At 38.3% G+C, this 20,659-nt stretch overlaps 1 protein-coding gene across 1 annotated transcript in view; it reads right to left on the bottom strand.

Moving 5' to 3' along the window:
* The window catches only part of HPGDS (hematopoietic prostaglandin D synthase), a gene marked incomplete at its 3' end in the record, with an annotated part of 35,565 nt that extends 16,788 nt beyond the window's left edge, over positions 1-18,777 (bottom strand). Inside the window, exons 1-3 of the mRNA XM_079718588.1 lie at positions 18,730-18,777; positions 11,797-11,938; positions 5,017-5,109 (exon numbers count right to left, since the gene is read on the bottom strand). Coding sequence (XP_079574714.1) covers positions 5,017-5,109; positions 11,797-11,929 — 226 coding nt within the window. The 5' untranslated portion in view covers positions 11,930-11,938; positions 18,730-18,777. The remainder of the gene's footprint in view (positions 1-5,016; positions 5,110-11,796; positions 11,939-18,729) is intronic.
* Between the last annotated feature and the right edge of the window lie 1,882 nt (positions 18,778-20,659).

The raw sequence follows: 20,659 nt of genomic DNA, 5'->3' as shown, positions 1-20,659 counted from the left end.
ATTTATTTTGTATTCTTCCATTGTTTCTTAATGAAAATAATCATAGGTATCCCACTCAAAACGCACCTCCCCCATATATCCTAGAGGTCTTTTCTTACAAGTCCCTTAAGGGCATCCTTGCTCTTTTTTCGGGTACATGGGATTCCTTTAAGTGGAAGTGCCACAATTTATTTAACTAGCCTCAACTGATTAGGTTTGTTTCCAGTCTTTTGCTAGTGCAAGTGATACCACAATAAATAACTTGTACATACATTATCATTTATCTTGTAGAAAGAATTACTGTTACATGTGCAGATAATTTTTTGTCAGGAGCATTTGTTTGCTTCCTGGGAATTATAAGTTTAAAATAATAGAAGTGTTGTTTTTTTTCTTTACTGCCATTCGCTGACCATCATTTTGCTAAGGAATCATTCTAAAATGATTCAGTGTAGAAGCATTCTAAACTAGGTTGCATTTCAGCAAAGGAAACTGTCAATAAAATGAAAAGACAATCTACTGAATGGGAAAAAATATTTGCAAATGATATGACCGATAAGGGATTAATATCCAACGTATACAAACAGCTCATACAACTCAACATCAAAAAGACAAATAATCTAACTAAAAACTGGGTTGAAGAACTAAATAGACATTTTTCCAAAGAGGACATGCAGATGGCCAACAGGCACATGAAAAGATGCTCAACATCGCTAAACATCAGGGAGATGCAAATCAAAACCACAATGAGATATCACCTCACACCTGTCAAAATGGCTATCATCAAAAAGAACACAAATAACAAATGTTGGCGAGGATGTGGAGAAAAAGGAAAAGGGAACCCTCCTACACTGTTGGTGGGAATGTAAATTGGAGCAGCCACTATGGAAAACAGTAGGGAAGTTTGTCAAAAAACTAAAAATAGAACTACCATATGACCCAGCAATTCCACTCCTGGGCATACATATGGAAAAGACAAAATCTCTAATTCAAAAAGATACATTCACCCCAATGTTCATAACAGCATTATTTGCAGTTGCCAAGATAAGGAAGCAACCTAAGTATCTATCAACAGATGAATGGATAAAGAATATGTGGTATATATATACACAATGGAATATTACTCAGCCATAAAAAAGAATGAATGAATATATGCCATTTGCAGCAACATGGATGGAATTAGAGGGTATTATGCTAAGTGAAATAAGTCAGACAGAGAAAGACAAATACTTTATGATATCACTTATATGTGGAATCTAAAAAGTACAATAAACTAGTGAATATAACAAAAAAGAAGCAGACTCACAGATATAGAGAACAAACTAGTGGTTAGCAGTGTGTGCGGGGGGAGAGGCAATATAGGAGTAGGGGACTAAGAGGTACAAACTATTATGTATAACATAAGCTACAAGGATATATTGCACAACACAGGGAATATAGCCAATATTTTATTATAACTGTGAATGGAGTGTAACTTTAAAAATTGTGAATCACTATATTGTACGCCTATAACTTGTAACTTAATAAAAAATAAAAATATAAAATAGGTTGCTTTTGTACAAATGTATAAATTTACTAAAAATCAAGGAACTGTATATACTGACAATGGGTGAACTGTATGTAAATCACACCGCAATAAAGCTGTTAAAAGTGAAAGAAAATGCCTTAGTAATTAGCGTTCTTCTGTAAACTATCTATATTTTCACCTGTGTGATGTTCAAAGGCTGATTCTTCTTTCTGACCCTGAGGAATCTCTCCGAATTATATCCTAAGTTCTCTTCACTCATTTTCATCCCTACTTTGACTTCTACACTCAAGGCTTCAGCTGTCAATTTTATACAGATGACTCATTCAACATGTTTAGTCCTAAATTCCAGAACCATATTCTCAGCTTCCTTTTGGATAGTTCTCTGTGTATCCTTTTGGGTCGGCCCCAACTGGGGCTACAGCAGTGAACAAAGGAGATCAATTCCTTGCCTGCATGGCACTTACGGCTAACTGGGAAAGACAGACAATGGAAAGGATATTGCAAGTTAAGGAACTTTTTCTTTTTCTTTTTCTTTTTTTTTTTTTTTTGCAGTACGCGGGCCTCTCACTGTTGTGGCCTGTCCCGTTGCGGAACACAGGCTCTGGACGTGCAGGCTCAGCGGCCATGGCTCACGGGCCCAACCGCTCTGCAGCATGTGGGATCTTCCTGGACCGGGGCACGAACCCGTGTCCCCTGCTGCATCGGCAAGCAGACTCTCAACCACTGCGCCACCAGGGAAGCCTGGAACTTTTTCTTTTAAGAAGAGGAGGAGGAAGAGGATAAGGCAAAGGAGCTATGGGAATAAGGAACTATGTACAAGCTGTCGTCTGCCTGGCCCTGACTCTCCTGCTCGCATAGACTGCCCTCCACATGCCAGTAGGTCTTCTAACCCTAGGACGATTCTATCTTCACAAACTTTCTCATATTTCCCAAATAGGCACCTCTGCAGTCATGCCAAACAAAGTATGGCCAGAATAATCTTCCTAAGCTCATAGCCAGGGTTATGTTGCTTTTCCAGATAAAAATTTACAGTTGAAGTCAGACAGAGAAAGACAAACACTGTGTGATCTCACTCATATTGGAATCTTTAAAAATTACTGCTAATAACTAACTCATAGATACAGAGAACAGATGGTTACCAGAGGCAGAAGCAGCGGTAGGGGCAGTAAAATGGGTGAAAGTGGTCAAAAGATACAAACTTCCAGTTAGAAGATAAATACGTCCTGGCGATGTAATGTACAGCATGGTGAGTATAGCTAAGAATACCATATATTTGAAAGTGGCTAAGAGAGTAGTTCTTAAAAGTTCTCATCGCAAGGAAAAAAATCTGTAACTATGAGAGGTGATGGGTGTTAACTAGATTTACTGTGTGATCATTTAGCAATATATACATGTACTGAATCATTATGTCATACACCTGAAACTAATGTAATGTTATATGTCAATTATATCTCAATTTAAAAACAACTCTACAGGGGCTTCCCTGGTGGCACAGTGGTTGAGAGTCCGCCTGCCAATGCAGGGGACACGGGTTTGTGCCCCGGTCGGGGAAGATCCCACATGCCGCGGAGCAGCTGGGCCCGTGAGCCATGGCCGCTGAGCCTGCACGTCCAGGAGCCTGTGCTCCACAACAGGAGAGGCCGCAACAGTGAGAGGCCCGCGTACGGCAAAAAAAAAATAAAAACAACTCTACAGTTGTTTAAGGGATGACATTAATACTCTGGCTCTTTCTTATCAGATTCCAATCTATTTTTCCATCCCTTTCTCTTTCCGCTTCCGCTCCACCCAGCAAATTTTGAAGTTCCTCTCTTTTTCTCCTGCCATTTTTTCTCTGTCTGGAATGCTCTAGTCCAGAGATTCTCTAAGTGAGTTCCATGGACCAGCTGCATAAGCATCATCTGGGAAATTGGTAAGAATGCAAATTTCCCACCCTAGGCCTATTGAATCACAATCTCTGGAGTCAAGGCTGAACAATCTGTTTTAATGAGCCTCCAAGTGATCCTGATGCACATAAAATTTGAGAAACACTGCTCAAGTCCAAATCTTTCTCTTGAAATTCTAGGTATCTTTTCAGGCTCAACTCAAATGTCATTTTCACTTCAAAGTCAAATTTCCATAGTCAGAAGTCATCTCCATCTCTAATATTTCGCTATTTATTTGTTTATTTATTTATATATATTGGCTCTGCTGGGTCTTAGTTGCGGCACACAGGATATTTTTAGTTGCAGCATGTGGGATCTTTTTTTTTTTTAAGTTGCTGCATGTGAATTCTTAGTTGTGGCATGTGGGATCTAGTTCCCTGACCAGGGATCGAACCCAGGCCCCCTGTACTGGGAGTGCAGAGGCTTAGCCACTGGACCACAAAGGAAATCCCTCCATCTCTTTTAAACTTCCAAAACATTTTGTTGGTTGAAACGTGTTAGTGTAACACAAATTTTTGTATTTTTAACATACATACATTACTTTGGTCCAAAAATGAAGGTCTAGTAATTATGGCCCATTTTATTGGTAAGCTAACCATGTCTCTACAGCTTGGATCATAGTGGTTTTGGGGGTAGCAAAGAGGGTGTCAGTGTCAGGAGTGGGGCATGGTGATACTGCAGATTATTTATAAAGAAAGGGCCTTTAAAAGAAGCCAAATGTAGCCTTTCACTCAAAAAGGGTGTTATGAGAGTGTGAGGGGAGAGAGAAGACAGCAGAGCATAAGATGGGGAAAGGCACCAGGCAAAGATGAGAACTAAGTTTCCCTTATTTCTCCTCATCTCATCACGTTAGCGCATGCGCTAAATAAACAATCCAGTAGCCAACTACCCACTCAGGAGGCCTCAGATGGCACTTTATGGAGGCAAAGGAGACTCCCCTTCTATTTTTTTTAGCATGATTAGGATGAAAGACATTGGGTACATGATTTTAATAGTATGAGTCGGGCTTCCCTGGTGGCGCAGTGGTTGAGAGTCCGCCTGCCGATGCAGGGGACACGGGTTCGTGCCCCAGTCCGGGAAGATCCCACATGCCGCAGAGCATCTGGGCCCGTGAGCCATGGCCACTGAGCCTGTGCGTCCGGAGCCTGTGCTCCGCAACGCGAGAGGCCACAACAGTGAGAGGCCCGCGTACCGCAAAAAAAAAAATAGTATGAGTCATTTCAGCCTCCCTATGCCACATGTATTTCCCATTAATTAATCTGCTTTGATAACTTGTGATATGCATGCTAGCGAAAGTTTGGGTTCAGACACATCTGTCTAATTTTTCAGCTAAATTCCAATAAGGGATTGAGGACAACGAAGTGTGGGGCAGAAGAGACTGCAGGCAGTATAAAATTAATTGTCTAGGGAACTCAGGGAAAATTAAACTGGTAGAGATGGTATATTTATACTTCTCTGGCACTGAATCCCACTCTCCTTTGCACTATATTTTAATCCCATTCAGTAATAAAGTTACTTAATGAATATTGAATATATGCCATGTGTTTTTTTTTCAGTTATCAAAAACTGTACACACAATAAACATATTACCTGTGTTTTTGGTCAGATATCTTGCTATTGCTAGGCTCTGGTGAAGGTTCAATCCATCGACTTCCAAAATGGGAATTTTGCCAAATGGAAGAGCTTAAAATAAAATGAGCAAAGAATCAACTTCCAGAACAAAATCAAGTTATAATACTTCCATTTTACTGATAATTGTGGAAATAAAACATGATAGTAACATTACAGAATTCTTGAATATTTATTCTAGAAGGGACATTAGGCATCCCCTAGTGGAATCTTTACATTTTACAAGTTTAAAAAAAGAGAGTTGTTAGAAAAAGAAACAGACTCACAGACATAGAGAACAAATGAGTGGCTACAAGTGGAGAGAGGGAAGAGGGGAGGGACAAGATAGGGGTGGGGGAGTAAGAGGTACAAACTATTAGTTAAAAAATAAGCTACAAGAATATATTGTACAACAAAGGGAATACAGCCAATATTTTATAATAACTATGAATGGAGTATAACCTTTAAAAATTGTGAATCACTATACTGTACATTGCAACTTATATAATATTGAACAGCGACTATACCTCAATTTTTTTAGAAAAGGGGAAAAGAAGAGTTGTTAGAAGAGCTGCTATAGAGTTAGTGACAGAACTGGGTCTAAGCCCCAAGTTTACAGTGATACTATCGATATATATTATATATTATCTCACATACTTACTATATAATTATTTTTTAAACTTTTAAAGCCTTATTAAATTTTCAGTCCTCAGAGATTACATTAATTATTCTTTAAAACCATAGTCTGAGGAATATGAAGAGTTTGATATTGAGTTATGGTAAGGAATTTAGCCAAATTCTTATTGATCATTTGAAGTATATAGTAAGCAACAAGCATATTTGTACAAATATAGGACAGACTCATAGCAGGTGTATTAATATTTATCTGTAAATCCTACTTTGTTTTCTTATCTAAACCTACTATATTTTTGTCAGAGAATAATTTATTATTCTTCATTATAGAAAAATTCTAAGTTGGAGATAAATAAAAATAATTCTACCAATGATAAACATTTTAATATTTTAATTGCTTTCCCATATATATATCAAAACAAAATCATAATGTATATATGTTTGTAAACCACTTTTTTAAATTTGATAATACCTTTTAAAATCTAAGTCAATAAAACATCATCTTTTTTAAAGCATACCTTTTGCCATATGAATTAATCACAATTTTCCCAACCAGTGCCTTAGGTTGGGACATATATTTTGGAAAGAGGGAAAAGAATAAAGCGCCACTCATAATCCCATGACTGTAACACAGCTACTAGAATCAACCTTCAAGCGTCTTTCGTATGCACTGAATAAGTACAAGATGAACTACAGTTCACATCAGGAATAAAAACATCTTTGAACACTTACCTAATAAGTGTGCCAAGTACTATTCCAGGTGTTTGAGATACTGCAGTGAGCCAAACAAAGCCCCAGATAAAACTGATACAAACTGTGATGCCTTATTTGAAGCAAAGTATGTAATCAAGAGGGAATTAACATGCCTAACATTTTGAGGGGTGCTTCCTTTTGTGCTAAGCATTGTACTAAATATTTAATGTGCCCATTCAGTCTTCTGGTACTTACAACAACCCTATGAAGTAGGTATTAACTACCATCTCATTTTATAAATGAGGAAATGAGATGAAGAGAGGTTAAAGAAATAGTCCAGATCACACACCTGGTAGAGGTGAGAGCCAAGTGAGAGGTGAAATCCAGTTGGAACTCTTGCTCAGCTGTTTTCTAGTTCTAAGAGCCATGTTTTTGAAAGACATTAAAAATCAGAGCAAGCCCAGAGGATAGTATCCAAGTTACAGAGGGTCTGAAAATCACATTATATGAGGATTGGCTGAAGAACTCCTACCACTCTTCACTGAAGAAGACAGAACAAACGAAGTGGAACATAAAAACCATCTCCAATATGGCATAGCTATCAAATGGAAAAAATTCTTACTTATTTGGACTATCTCTAAAATGCAGAATGAGAACCAAGAAGAAATTTTTAAAAGGCATATTTTAATTAATTAATTTTTTGGTGGGAGGCTGCGTTGGGTCTTCATTGCTGCGTGCGGGATTTTTCCCGGTTGCGGCGAGCGGGGGCTACTCTTCGTTGCGGTGTGCGGGCTTCTCATTGCGGTGGCTTCTCTTGTTGCAGAGCATGGACTCCGTAGTTGTGGCTCATGGGCTCTAGGGCGCAGGCTCAGTAGTTGTGGCGCACGGGATTAGTTGCCCCGTGGCACGTGGGATCTTGCCGGATCAGGGCTCGAACCCATGTCCCCTGCATTGGTGGGCGGATTCTTAACCACTGCACCACCAGGGAAGTCCTAAAGGGCATATTTTAACTCAAAATGAAGAATAATTCTGTTACCTTTGGAGCTACTACAATGGAATGTGTTTTCTTATGAGGTGGTAAGCTTTCAGCTACTGGAAGCATTTTAGCCAAGCTTGGAATAATTGCCGACAACTGGAATATGGGCTGCATCTAACAAGAAGAAATTTAAGAAGACAAATGCTAAGTCCTTTATTTGGTTCCAGAAAAAAAGAATTTCATGATGTTGGAGTTGTAACTTAACAGGAGCACCTGTCAAAAAGCTTTAAGAGATTTAGTGGTGTTGAATGCAAGGCCTCAGTATGATATGGCTGCCAACATAGCTACTGTGATCTTGGTAAAACGTCTTAGAAAAATGTCTACACTTGTGCCAGGAGTGATGGTCCCATTCTGCTCTGTGCTGTTCGTATGCTTGTAGGCACAGGCACTACACGTAAAATAGCAGACAGAGTCTAACAGAAGCTTGTTCTACTTGGATGGTGAGAAAACCCAAACCACGGGAAATAAATGGAACACTGCAGGAAGAGAAGAGCGTTGTCCTTTGACCCTAGATGTGATTACAGATCTCAGACAGTCCATAGGAAACAGTACCTAAATCAAGAAGTAGAGTCAGGGGTGGGAAGGGTGGACTGAATTTCACAACGATGATCAGAGAAACAATCAAGGAAGCTCCAAAAGTTGACATCTAAATAGAGATACAGGTAATGAGTTACCTAGGGACTCAATTCTGAATTCAGCCAAAGACCTTCTTTATCTTCAGGGCATTTTCATTAAACTGACTATACAGCAATGGCTTTTTCTCTATGATAGCTTAAAGATACTAAATGTCTTATAATAACTGGATGTGAGAGAAAAAATAATTTGTTCTCCATGGATTAAAATGGTAAGTCCAAGACCAATGTATGAAAGCCACATGGAGATAATTTCAATTTTCTATAAGGAAGATTCTTTTAAGTTTTCCTCCCTCTTCTTTGTTCTCCCTTCCCAGAATTTCATGGAGATGTTGGACCTCCTAAACTGGTTCATTCTCAATTTTCCTTATCTTTTTTCTCTTATTTTTCATTTTTTTCCTATTGTGCTTTCTGGGGGATTTACTTAGTTTTCATCATTTTATTGATTTCTTTGTATCAGACATTAATTTCCAAGAACTTTTTGTCTCCGTACATTCCTTTTAGATTGTACAGAATATCTTCTCTTTTCTCTGAGGATTTTATATTTTTGAACTTCTTTTCTTGCTATACCATCTTGACATCTCCAGAGGTGTTTGGTTTTAGGTCTGTTTTATATTAGAGACTTTTCTCAAATATGGGTTAACTTTTGACTTGCCATTACTATTTAAAAGGGCAAAGAAGTAAAAGCTCTTTGTAAAGAGAAAAAAGAATCTTTGTAAAGTAAAGGTAAAGTACTTTGTAAAGTAAAAAAGAATCTCAGTGTGCGTAGGAGGGGCTTGCCCACAGATTGGGCTAGGCAAATTCATTGAGGGATCCCCATCTGTTCAGTATCTGTTAGACATTTTTCTTAGACTGGTCAGTTTCCCCAGAGAGAATTCCTCCCATTTCCTGTGTGAGGGATATTAGCCTGGTTGCCATTGATTGTAGAGCAGGGGAAAGGGCTGATGGTCCCACTATCTAGTTTCTAGACTTCCACTGAATGCCATGTTTACTATAGCATTGTGTCCAAGACATGCCTGGTGTCCTAGAATCCTCTGGTCCATCCTCTTGAAAGTAATCTCCATGCTTCTTCCAGGGAGAGAGAGGGAACTTGTGGTCATACTGCTTCTTCATGTTCTTCCAGGCAACGCTGTATCAACTCAGCTCTTAAAGTTATCTTTTGCAACCAATTCCTTACCCTTTGGAGGATCTCTGGAGTGATTTAGCTTGCCTTCTCCTCCTCCAGGCTTATATTTGAGCATCACTGGCCCTAATGGTAAGTTACCTTACCATTCTTTGACCGGCTTTCTAGCTTCCAGAATTTTGTGCTATTATATTCAAGGTTGATTTCTTTGTCCTTGGAGGGGGGTGACTTTTTTTAAAGTACTTTAATATTATTAAAGGAGAGATTAAACACATGTGTACAATCTACCAGGTTTGACCAGGAAGAAAATTTTAATAGAAATATCCAATGATATTCTAGATTATAGCAGAGGGGATGGTCACAGCGAGTTTCAAACACCAGAGAGCATCCCTAAATTGGACAGGAGATGATACGAGATACAATTTGTAATAGAAACTGCTTTTCAATATCTCTTCTCTGCTTTTTTTCTCAAAGGAATAAAATCCTGGATTTTTAGCTGGGCAAATGGTTGTCCACAATAAAGTCAACGTTTCCCAGCTTCCTTCGCAGTAATGAACGACCACGTGACTAATTTCTTGCCAAACAGATATAACTGATGTGATGTGTGCAACTTTCTGGTCAGGCTGTTAAAAGGAAGAGGTGTGTTCTCTTCCCTCTTCTGCACTTTCTGTGAGTTGGAATATGGAAGGAGGGTGAACTATTCACACTGTGTCAATAAGAACCCACTACGGGTGCAGATGAACAGAAATGAAAGAGCCTCATCATTGACAACTTCATGGGGCAGAGCTGCTATACTAACTTGGGCTTTTATGCAAAAGAAATATATTTTTATCCTCTTTTAAGACATTTTTATGTCGGGTGTATGCTAAAGCATTTGAAACTGTAGCTTAACCATCACTAACTTTAAGATCCGTTTCAATTCTAAGAATATGTGAAAACATTAAGAAAATGTAGTAATTCCATTTTTAATAACATAATGAAAAGTTAAGGTAGAATAGGGTATAAAGAATATAAAGAACTTATATTTAAAAACTAAAAGGCAGAATTTGTTATATGTAATACCTCCACAACTTGCTATTCATCTTGACTTATTTAATGGATAAATTTAATATTCACCTATTTTATGTCCACAGAAGCTCATGTACAAATTCTGATATCAGAAGAAATGCTTGGATATTAAAGGTAAAGTTTCAGAAGAACAGGAAATAAGATATTCTATCCCATCGGAGAAGAGTTCTCTGATAAGAAAAAGAGTAATTACAGGGGCAGTGACTTCAGAGAAACTCATGCTTACAAAAGTCAAGTGGCAATATTTATTGTGAATACATCAATTATCATGGTATTATTTTTGTTGGCATTATCTAGTGCAAATAACTTGGGCTATAGTATTAGATGGACCTGTGTTTGAAAATCAGCTGTACCTTGCTAGGGCTGTGAACTTGGAAAAAATACCTAAACTCTGTGTGCTTCAGTTCATCCAACTATAAAATAGAAACAATAATACATCCCGTGTTGACGTGCTAGAGAAATTAAATGAAATAGGGTCTGCAGACTATCCACTTCTGATAGCCTACAAATGCTATAGAGTTGTTTTCTTCAGCTTCATCTTTATCTGAAATTTTAATAATCTAGCATAAAAATATAAATTTTAGATACTTAATATTTAGTATTTCCAGGGAACATGGCAAGCATCTAGAGGATGACTTACAACTTAACTGAAAACCACACATTTTGTTTAATAATATTTCTAATTCTTTCTCACTGTCCTGAGTGCTAAGCAGCATATTTTCATTGTGTTACCCGCCCAATTTGTAAATTTGCTCTTTCCTCTGATGAGACAGACCCCAGTTTTGTTTACGTACCCACCCCTCTCTCATATGGTCACAAAGCCTCATGAAAACTGCTTCCATCCCCTACTTCAGAGGGGGACTAGGTGATTCTAAGGTTCCTCCCACTCCTTTTGCCAATGATTGGTTCAGAGATGGACACGTGACCCAATCTGAGCCAGTGAAACATGAGAGATTTGCTGAGGTCTCCTGGAAAGTTTTTCCTCATTCTTCTGGGAACACTTAAGGAAGCAGTGCTTTCTCCTCTAGCCTCTCAAAATTGCTTTTCAACGCTGCGAGGCTGGAATTGTGGCAAACATATTGCTACCAGCTTCATGATTTAGCCAACACACTGAGGAGGAAAAATGGATAAAGCCATCCTTTGAAACCTGGCCTACTTCTGGATTTTCAGTTATGTGGTACAATTCATTTCCTTGTTATTCAAGCCATTTGAGTTTTGTTTTCTGTTACAGCAGCTTATCTTATCTATCATCCAAATATTATTGATATCTGAGCAAGCCCAGGATAGTCCACTGGTCAAAAGTTTGACTTCAGTATTTCCTCCATTTCAGCTCTTCTGATAAAGCTTCATGTTGTGTTATTTTTATATGCTCCCACTGTCAGGTTTGTGTTTTCACCTCAATAGGAAATTTTCCAGGTCACATAACATTTATTTAACTTGCCTGAACTGCTGTTTCTCAGTGTAAAGCTACATGAGATTTAAAAACTTTTCTATTTTCCTTTCCCTGAGGAAAGACAAAAGGTTCTGGAAACATTTTCTCTACATACATTTCTATGAACTACATTTGTGCTACTTACTTGACTTGATTTCAGGCCAATCAGATTGTTCTATTCTGTGATCTTCATACTTTATGTCCAAATATGCAAATATATAACGAATAATTTCTGCTCTCCCCCTCATATTAAAATAAGTGAGTTTGTAGTTTGGCATGGTGTGATTCTGGAAGGAGAAAAATAGAGGAATTATTTTAACAGCCCTCTAGAGATGTTTCAACATTTTTCTTGGAGGACTTTTCGAAAACTTTTTGGCATCTTCTGAGATAACCAGACATATCAGAAGATATTTCAAAACCAGAATTATAAATCACTACCCCAATAACATATGGAGAAAACTTGATAGAAATAAAATCTTGACTCTCTTTAAGAACTAGATGGAAATTCCAGTGAAATAATCAAATTCAAGTTTTATTTGTAAAACGACATCAGAGTATTAGGGTATCTATATACCAAACTTCAGAGAATGGAGTCAAAAACTGCATTTTAAGAATTTTTTGTCCTGCCTTTAGACATATAATGAATGGTATCGACATTTGGTTTGCTGTTTGCTTTGGTGACACAGCTGAGTTTGTGAGGACAGCTGGGTAAGGATTGCAAGAGCAGGATACACACACAAGGCATGTAAAACCAGCCATGTCAACCTGTCGTCTCCTCTCTTCCCTCCCCTGTTGCTTTCCCCTCAGGGAATCAAAAAGGCTTGAGGAAATATTTCTCTCTTCTTTTACTGCATCCATGCTGCTGGGTTTTATTGGGTTGCTTACACATACAAACATACCCCATCTTGGGGACCTCTGTTGGGATGGGACAATGGTGAGCATACTTCATTATTCTCTCTATAGAGGAGCGAGGAAGAAAGAAAGCAAACATTTCTTACATTTTAGAAAGTTTGCTAAAACTGGCTATATTGGTTAGATGGAGGTCATTATAATTTTGTGAGTTTGTGATTTGTACTATTTCATTTCCATTGTTTATAAGCTTTACAGTTAATGATTTTAAGCACTAATAGTAGAACGTATTGTAATCTTATAATGATTAGGCAACTGAGGAAACATTTTCATTTGAAGTTCAGTTCTTCCACTTAGTTTTTGTGTATCTTTGGGCTAGTCAACAAAATCTCTCTGAATTTCAAAGTCCACTTTTTATAAACAGAGATACTAATATGGATTTGGGGTTTTAATGAGGTAACACATGTGAAGCATTTAGCACAATGCTAAACACTTAATTATTAGCTGTTAATAACTTTGAATTCATTCTATAGTCAAGAATAAACACCACGATTACATCACACTAAAAATTAATAATTATAGTAATTCAATAAAAATCATAAATAACACTTATTTAAAGAGGTGAGATTAAATACTTTATTCTCTACTAAGGAAGACTTTCAGAGATATTAACGGAATATTAGATTAAAAGTTGAGCTCAGGGCTTCCCTGGTGGCGCAGTGGATAAGAATCCGCCTGCCAATGCAGGGGACACGGGTTTGAGCCCTGGTCCGGGAGGATCCCACATGTCGCAGAGGAACTAAGCCCGTGCGCCACAACTACTGAGCCTGCGTGCTGCAACCACTGAAGCCCATGTTCGGCAACAAGAGAAGCCACCGCGATTAGAAGGCCACGCACTGCAACAAAGAGTAGCCCCCACTCGCTGCAACTAAAGCCCGTGCGCAGCAATAAGTAAATAAAATAAATAAATTTCTTTAAAAAAAAAAAGTTGAGCTCAAGTCTCAAAACAAAATTCCATCTGCGGTCACATCACATAAAAGATCAAACACACATCATAAAAATCTAGATTGCTAAGCTCATATCTCAAGTACATGTGTATCTCAAGTGTCTGCGGAAAGGACGACCAGAAATAACCGATTGCCTATCTAGACCCCTTCAGGATCCAGGAAATGATGGCGACGGTGATTCCTAGCGAATCCGTTTCTCTGGGCCCAGGTTTTCCATGTGTAGATACTATGGAGCGGGTGCACCTTGTTAGAGACAGAGTCACCCTAACATTCCACGTCCTGTCCACTTCCATTAGCTAGTCTTGTCACCACCCAAGTGAACTGTGACACAGGCCACACATCAGTACATGAGGGGATGTTCTCTGTCAAGAATTCACTAGAGTAAACTAACAAAAATTCCAAGATTTACGGCCCCAGATTCCTTTGGAGGAGAAATATGTATATAGGAAATTCACATCTGGGGCACTAAATGAAGTGCCCATCAGAACAATGAGACTGTTTTCCAAGTTTCTTGGAAATGCTGAGCTTAGAGATAGTGGGAAAGATGTGAGAACACAAAAAGAGTCAATAAAAAATGTAAAGTAATAAGTTTCCTTCAGAAAAAAACATTTTACAGAATCAGAATAAAGGGAACACTCTTATGTAGGAAATAAAAAACGTAATTGTTACTGTTCCTTGGTCTATCTATTTTAAAGCTTGAAAGAACAAAAATAGCTTTCAGAGTGGAAGTGTCCTTCTGAGTTGGAGTTTTTATTTGAAAAGCATTTTATGCAATTTTTAATTGAGTTTTTTAAGTTGTTAGTGCTTCCAAAGAAATTATGTATTTCTTATAAATGTTATGTGTGTATATAGATTCATATATGTCCATAGGGTCAACATTAAAAATTAAACATAACTTTTCCCATTTGGTCAAACACCACATAATTCTGCATGAAAATGAAGGGGCTGTTGCTTGTTGTTAATTTGCAAAGGCATGCTATTTTATACTGTATTTCATTCAAGTAAAGAAGACATTTAAGAATTCCTAGCACAGGCTGGTAGCTGTCTATATTTCTCTGCAAATAGATCTTTAAATCTAAGATCTACCACAGGCCAATGGACATCTGGCAAATGCTTATCTTTCCTTCAAGAACATCCTTCAACTGTCATAACTCATTAATGAAGCTGTACTTGCACACCACATTTCTGTAGTTACTTGCATAATTATATTTTCTACTGAGCAAAAGTCTGGTTTCTTGATTTTTAAAGGTAGAAAACTCCAAACTTGAAGACTTTTGTCTTTTTAGGATATAAGTGCACATTGTATAACACAAAAAAATAAGTACTAAAGGTAAACACTGTTGGAAACATTTACTGACTCTAAAGGTCCTATATTTTATAAGCTTTCACATGAAAACTATCAGGAGGAATTCCAAGTAAATGTTTCAATGGCCAATCAAAACATAAGGAAATTTACAGTAAAGTCTAAAGACAAGTACAAGAACATATTTTGTCCCTCATAGCATTTAGCAGTATATCTGTTAACAGTAAATCTCACTTTGCTAAAGCCTTTATTTCATAAGGATCATGAACTACAAGGATGAAATTAAAACATATCCCTACCCCCGCCAAGGGATGCAGTGAGGATCAAGCTCAGGGTAGAGCAGGTGATGGAAAGAAATGACCAGTTCTGGAGTTACCCCTGCCACTTATTATCTGAGTGGCCTTGGGCAGGTCACTTGTTCCTGGCTTTACTTTCCTCACCTGTAAGATGGTAATGAAAATATTGTGTGTAAAGTACCGTAGGGACATAAAGAGTGAAAATTACATAAAAAGAAGATACAAAGTTAGAATTAAGAGCAAGATAAACTTTACCTGGACCAAATGAACAGAAACAAAATACAGTGAGCAGGACGCGGCATTCTGAGAGAGGCAGGGGGCAGCCAGGAGCTTAGCTTCTTCAGAATAAAGGGGAATAAAAACCCTCCACACAAGATGGCAGGTTGGAGGGTCATACTGCTTGAAACTAGAGCCTGGCAGGCTTTTATATAAAATACGTAAAAGGTCAAATTGCAAAACTCTAGCAAAACTGATAAGGAGGAAAATATATGAAAAGTCACAGACAATTAAAATTACAAATACAAAGGGGTCATAACAGCAGATAAAATAGATTAAAAATCATAAGCTAACACTACCAGTAACTATCACTGACTCTGAACACTTAAATGGAAACACTGAGAAACACATAAACTAACACAATCAAACCAAAAAGAAACTGAGGGCTTCCCTGGTGGCGCAGTGGTTGAGAGTCCGCCTGCCGATGCAGGGGATGTGGGTTCGTGCCCGGGTCCGGGAAGATCCCACATGCCGCGGAGCGGCTGGGCCTGTGAGCCACGGCTGCTGAGCCTGCGCGTCCGGAGCCTGTGCTCTGCAACGGGAGAGGCCACAGCAGTGAGAGGCCCTCGTACCAAAAAAAAAAAAAAAAAAAGAAAGAAACTGAAATCCTACATTTAACAAGGAGTAAAGAAACAGAATTGGTAATTAGTCACACCCATGAATGACACCAGGCCCAGATGATTTTACAGGTGAATTTTTACTTAATCCTCAAGGGAAACATAATCCTTATCTTTTACAAGTAGTTTCAAAGAATAGAAAACGGAAAGAGTGCAAAGATGTTAAAAGAGGAACATTATAGACTAAGCTCACTTATAAACATAGATATAAACATCCTAAATAACTTCTTAGCTATTCAAATTTAGTAGTGTATAAAAAGATATTAAATATAATGTTGGGCTGCACCCTGTAGGCCTGCAAGCCTTGTAGTTACCCAGCCTCTACAAGACCAGAGAAAGAGCCCAGGGTCAGTGACAGAGACATCAATGGTTACTGAATAGAGGATCTTACAAGTCTCAAGCGAAAGGTCCTGGAGAAACATCCCACAATGTAATGCAGACGGCAACAGGACACAGCAACGATCTTTGCTACTCAGCGGAGAAGGAGGCTACCATTTATAGGGGGAATTGACAACAGGTGGGCTCATCAGTTACCAGGGAAACCAGCAGCAGGGGCAGGGGGCAAGCACCTAGAGAGTTTCTGATTAAGCTGTATAATTAAGAGAACTGGATAGTCATGTGAGGGAAGTGGGGCCTGGTCGAGAAGGGGATGTACAAAGATCTCGAGTAGCTTCATCATACATGTAATGACAAGATGAGGCTTATCCCAGGAATGCAAGATGTTTCAACACGAAAACATTCATCTGTATAATATACTACATCAATAGATTAAAAGGGAAAAACTCTAAGCCATATTGTCTTCTCAACAGATGTTAAATAAATGCTTAATTAATAAGCATAAGATTAATCACTCATTTGTGATCAAAACTCTCAAAAAACCAAAAGACAAAGACAAACAAAACACCCAAAGCTCTTAGTAAACTGGGAATAAAAGAAAACTTCCTTCATCTAATAGATTAGAGTCTCTACAAAAAACAGAGCAAACGTCATACATAATGGGGAACCAAACGGAAGCATTTTCTTTAATGTGAGGAATAACCAGAAACCCCTCTTACCCCTACTATTTAACATGGTCCTGGGTGGCCTAGCTAATTCAACAAGATTAGACAACAACAAATAATGCATGCAAGGAGTGGAAAGGAAGAGACAAAATTGTCCTTATTTGCAATAAAAATGATTGTCTATATTCAAAATCCAAGAGACTCTACAGATAAATCTGATCCTAAATTTCAAATGGAAATGCTAAGGGCTAAAATAGCCAAGAAAAATTAAGAGAACAGAAGGAGAAGACTTGACCTACCAGGTAGCAAGACATATATAAAGCCACATAATTACGGTAATGTGATGTTTGTTCAGGACTAGATATAGGGAGGTGCATGAAGTCTCGAAACAGAACCTCAGATATACGACAGACAAGATATTACAGTGGGGGCATAAAGGGACTAGACTAAAATGGTTTGGAGACAAAAGAGGAAAAATACACATAATGAGACCTTGACTTCCCATAATACATAGAAATAACACCCAGGTGGATTATAGACCTGAATATGATTTAATTGGCCTATGCAAATTCCAGTGTCATGCTGGTCTCTTACTTCCTGTTAGCTTCATTTCTGAGCCCTGCCACTGTCATTCTGTGTTAGGAATCCCATGTAGGGGAAGCTGTGTCTATTTCCTGAAATGATATAGAAACAAGAAGGAAAAAGTTTGATCGTGCTTAAGGATCTCTAAAAACTAACCACTGTTTTCCTCCCACTCTAAAGCAAACCATGTGAAGTTCCTGATTCAGCAGATAAATAAAAAGCTGACTTAGACTTCTTTTTGAAAAATAAGATATAGGGAATTTCCCAGTGGTCCAGTGGTTAGGGCTCTGCACTTCCACTGTAGGGGGCATGGGTTCGATCCCTGGTCAGGGAACTAAGATCCCACAAGCCACGCGGCACGGCCAAAAAATAAATAAATAAAACAAATCATTAAAAAAAAAAAGAAAAAGCAGGTATACAGTTTCTTAAGGAACATATGGATGGATGACTAGCAAATACCCTGGATAGAAACTTCCACATATGAACTCATATGAATGTAGTCATTAAGTACAAAAGAAAATATAGCTTTTGATATATGCTAAACTAGTTTAGAAATTAAATATTTTACATAGAAAATAATAGTTTTCAAAAAATTCTACCTTGGGTATTTCCTTTCTCCTAGGTTTGTGGCTCCTTTTACTTTATATAACATGGATACATTTCAGCTGATTAACAAAAACAAAACACAGGAATGTTTAATCCCAGAAGCAATTTTCACGCAGTCAATGAACATACAAACTATCTTAATAAAACCATTTAATTTTAGCTAAGTCTTTAATCTGTATATTGCTATAAGAGCACAGTAAAACACAGTCTCAAAAATTCTAGTGTCTCTGCCAGAGAAGTGACAACAATCCAAATTCAATTCTCTGGCAAAGGAGGCCAATGTTCAAATACTTTGTTATGCACCTTAAAGATTTCAGCACATAATTGAAAAAAGGGATAGAATTTTGCGAGTCATTTTGATGGAGAGAAAGCTTACAAATAAGGAATTAAGTATTAACCATTTTACAACTCAATCCAATAACAGCTTATAAGACAGTCACTCAGACAAGTATAGCATATGACAGTAATAAAAATAAACCTAAAATGCAGGGTGAAGACTATCTCATTTCTAATCTTTGTACAGTTCAATCAGATCACTTACTTAGGCTGTGTCTCTGTGGAGTCTCTAGTATCTTCTATGCTCTTGTACGTGACTGTATCTTGGGTTTATATGACGATTAAGTTACGGTCACAAGCCAATGTGAGAAGAGGTGACTTACTGCCGCCTAAGTCTCTTCCTTCATTTCTTAGATGAAATATGCCTGCCCAAAAGTGCAAGTGTGCAAAGACTTCTAGTTATTCTTGGCATTTTATAGGATCTCTGTGTAGAAATAACCTAAGGTATTTGCATACAGTTGGTAAAGTCAAAGTTATAGGTGCTGAAGTGTGCCTATAGCTACATGTTCATTTAGTTTTAAAGTCTTAGAACCACAGGCGCTAGGGGAGAAAGAAAACGTGAGTGTATCTCTTTACAGATACACACTTGGCTGGCTTCCTCACTTCACTAGATCTGCTTGGCGAGTCCTTGGCTGACCACCTCTTCACTGGAGCTCTCCTCAGACAGACTCATCCCTTACCTGCTCGATGGTCATTCATCACAGCATCTGACAACATAAGGTATTTTATGTTTGTTTTCAGCCTCCCCCAGTGGAATGTAAGCTCCACAAGGGCGAGCACTTCATTGTTTACTGTTGTGTCCACAGGAGTGCCAGGCACATTATAAGCACTAATATATATTTGACGAATGAATGACCCCAATGTATATTTCCCCACAATTCATATTTTTACAAGGACTCTCTAAATTCTCATTGCTGGTAGTATATTTCACTATGTTTTCTTAGAAGGGCTGAAACTAAGTCTGCCTAAAAACAAGTTCCTTGACTGAGTTTGTAATTAATTTCTCAATCCAAAACTGTATTCCCCTTCTGGACCCCCTGACCTCAATGCTGTCCTAACAGAACACTCATCAACCGGAGTCAGATGACTAAGATTGCTGTTGTCAATAACATCATGAATGTACTAAAATGGCTATTGTAGATATCATCATTAACGTATAAACAAAGGTTGTTTTTCAAGGGCAAGGTGAGCTAACAGACCCCCGAGCATGGACCACCTGGCCAGACACATCCTATGACTCCCAAAACTACGATTAAAAAATGCCACAGGGTTTCCCTGGTGGTGCAGTGGTTGAGAGTCCGCCTGCCGATGCAGGGGACACGGGTTCGTGCCCCGGCCTGGGAGGATCCCACATGCCGTGGAGTGGCTGGGCCCGTGAGCTATGGCCACTGAGCCTGCGCGTCCGGAGCCTGTGCTCCACAACGGGAGAGGCCACAGCAGTGAGAGGCCCACGTACCACAGAAAAAAAAAAAAAAGCCACAGAAATGGCATTCATTATAATTATTATAAAATAATTCATCAAAATTATTAATTAATTATTAATCCCAGCCTTTTTGTTCTTCCCCTTAAAAAATACAACCCCTAACCCAAAGACCAAGTTGGAGAGATCTGAGGCTTGTCTCCCACTCCCTTGCTTGGTGCCCTGCAATAAATCCTTCCTCTGATGCAAATTCCACTGTCAGCGTTTGGCTTTCTGTGCTGTGGGCACATGAGCCCTTCGCTTGGTTTTCAGGATCATGTGGTTTAAAGTAAACCTGGAGGGGAAGATTCCCCTACATCTTGCTGATAATCCGATACAGATTAGTAACAAAGGCCTAAATGTTTTAGAAATTTATGTTTTCAGTCCTTAGTGCAGGAACTAATTCCAGCTACAACTCATAGGCAAGAATAGCAACCTATAAATCACGTAATATTTCCTCTTCTAAGGGCTTTAAACTTTGAAAAGTGTCTTTTCATCCATTTATTGTAAATATAAGAAATGAACTTAAATATATTAGTATGTAAAAAGTCTAATTTTGAAGACATAAGTACAGCCCCTTACCTGCCAAAAAGATACATGTAACTCAAAATCAAGTGCAAATGGAATGGAAGCTATACAAAATGAACACACTGTATTTGTTATCTTTCACTGAGTT

Source organism: Hyperoodon ampullatus, assembly GCF_949752795.1.
Source record: "Hyperoodon ampullatus genome assembly, chromosome: 1".
Lineage (NCBI taxonomy): Eukaryota > Metazoa > Chordata > Mammalia > Artiodactyla > Ziphiidae > Hyperoodon > Hyperoodon ampullatus.
The sequence above is the reverse complement of the archived record's forward strand: the minus strand, read 5'-3'. Positions and strand labels throughout refer to the sequence as shown.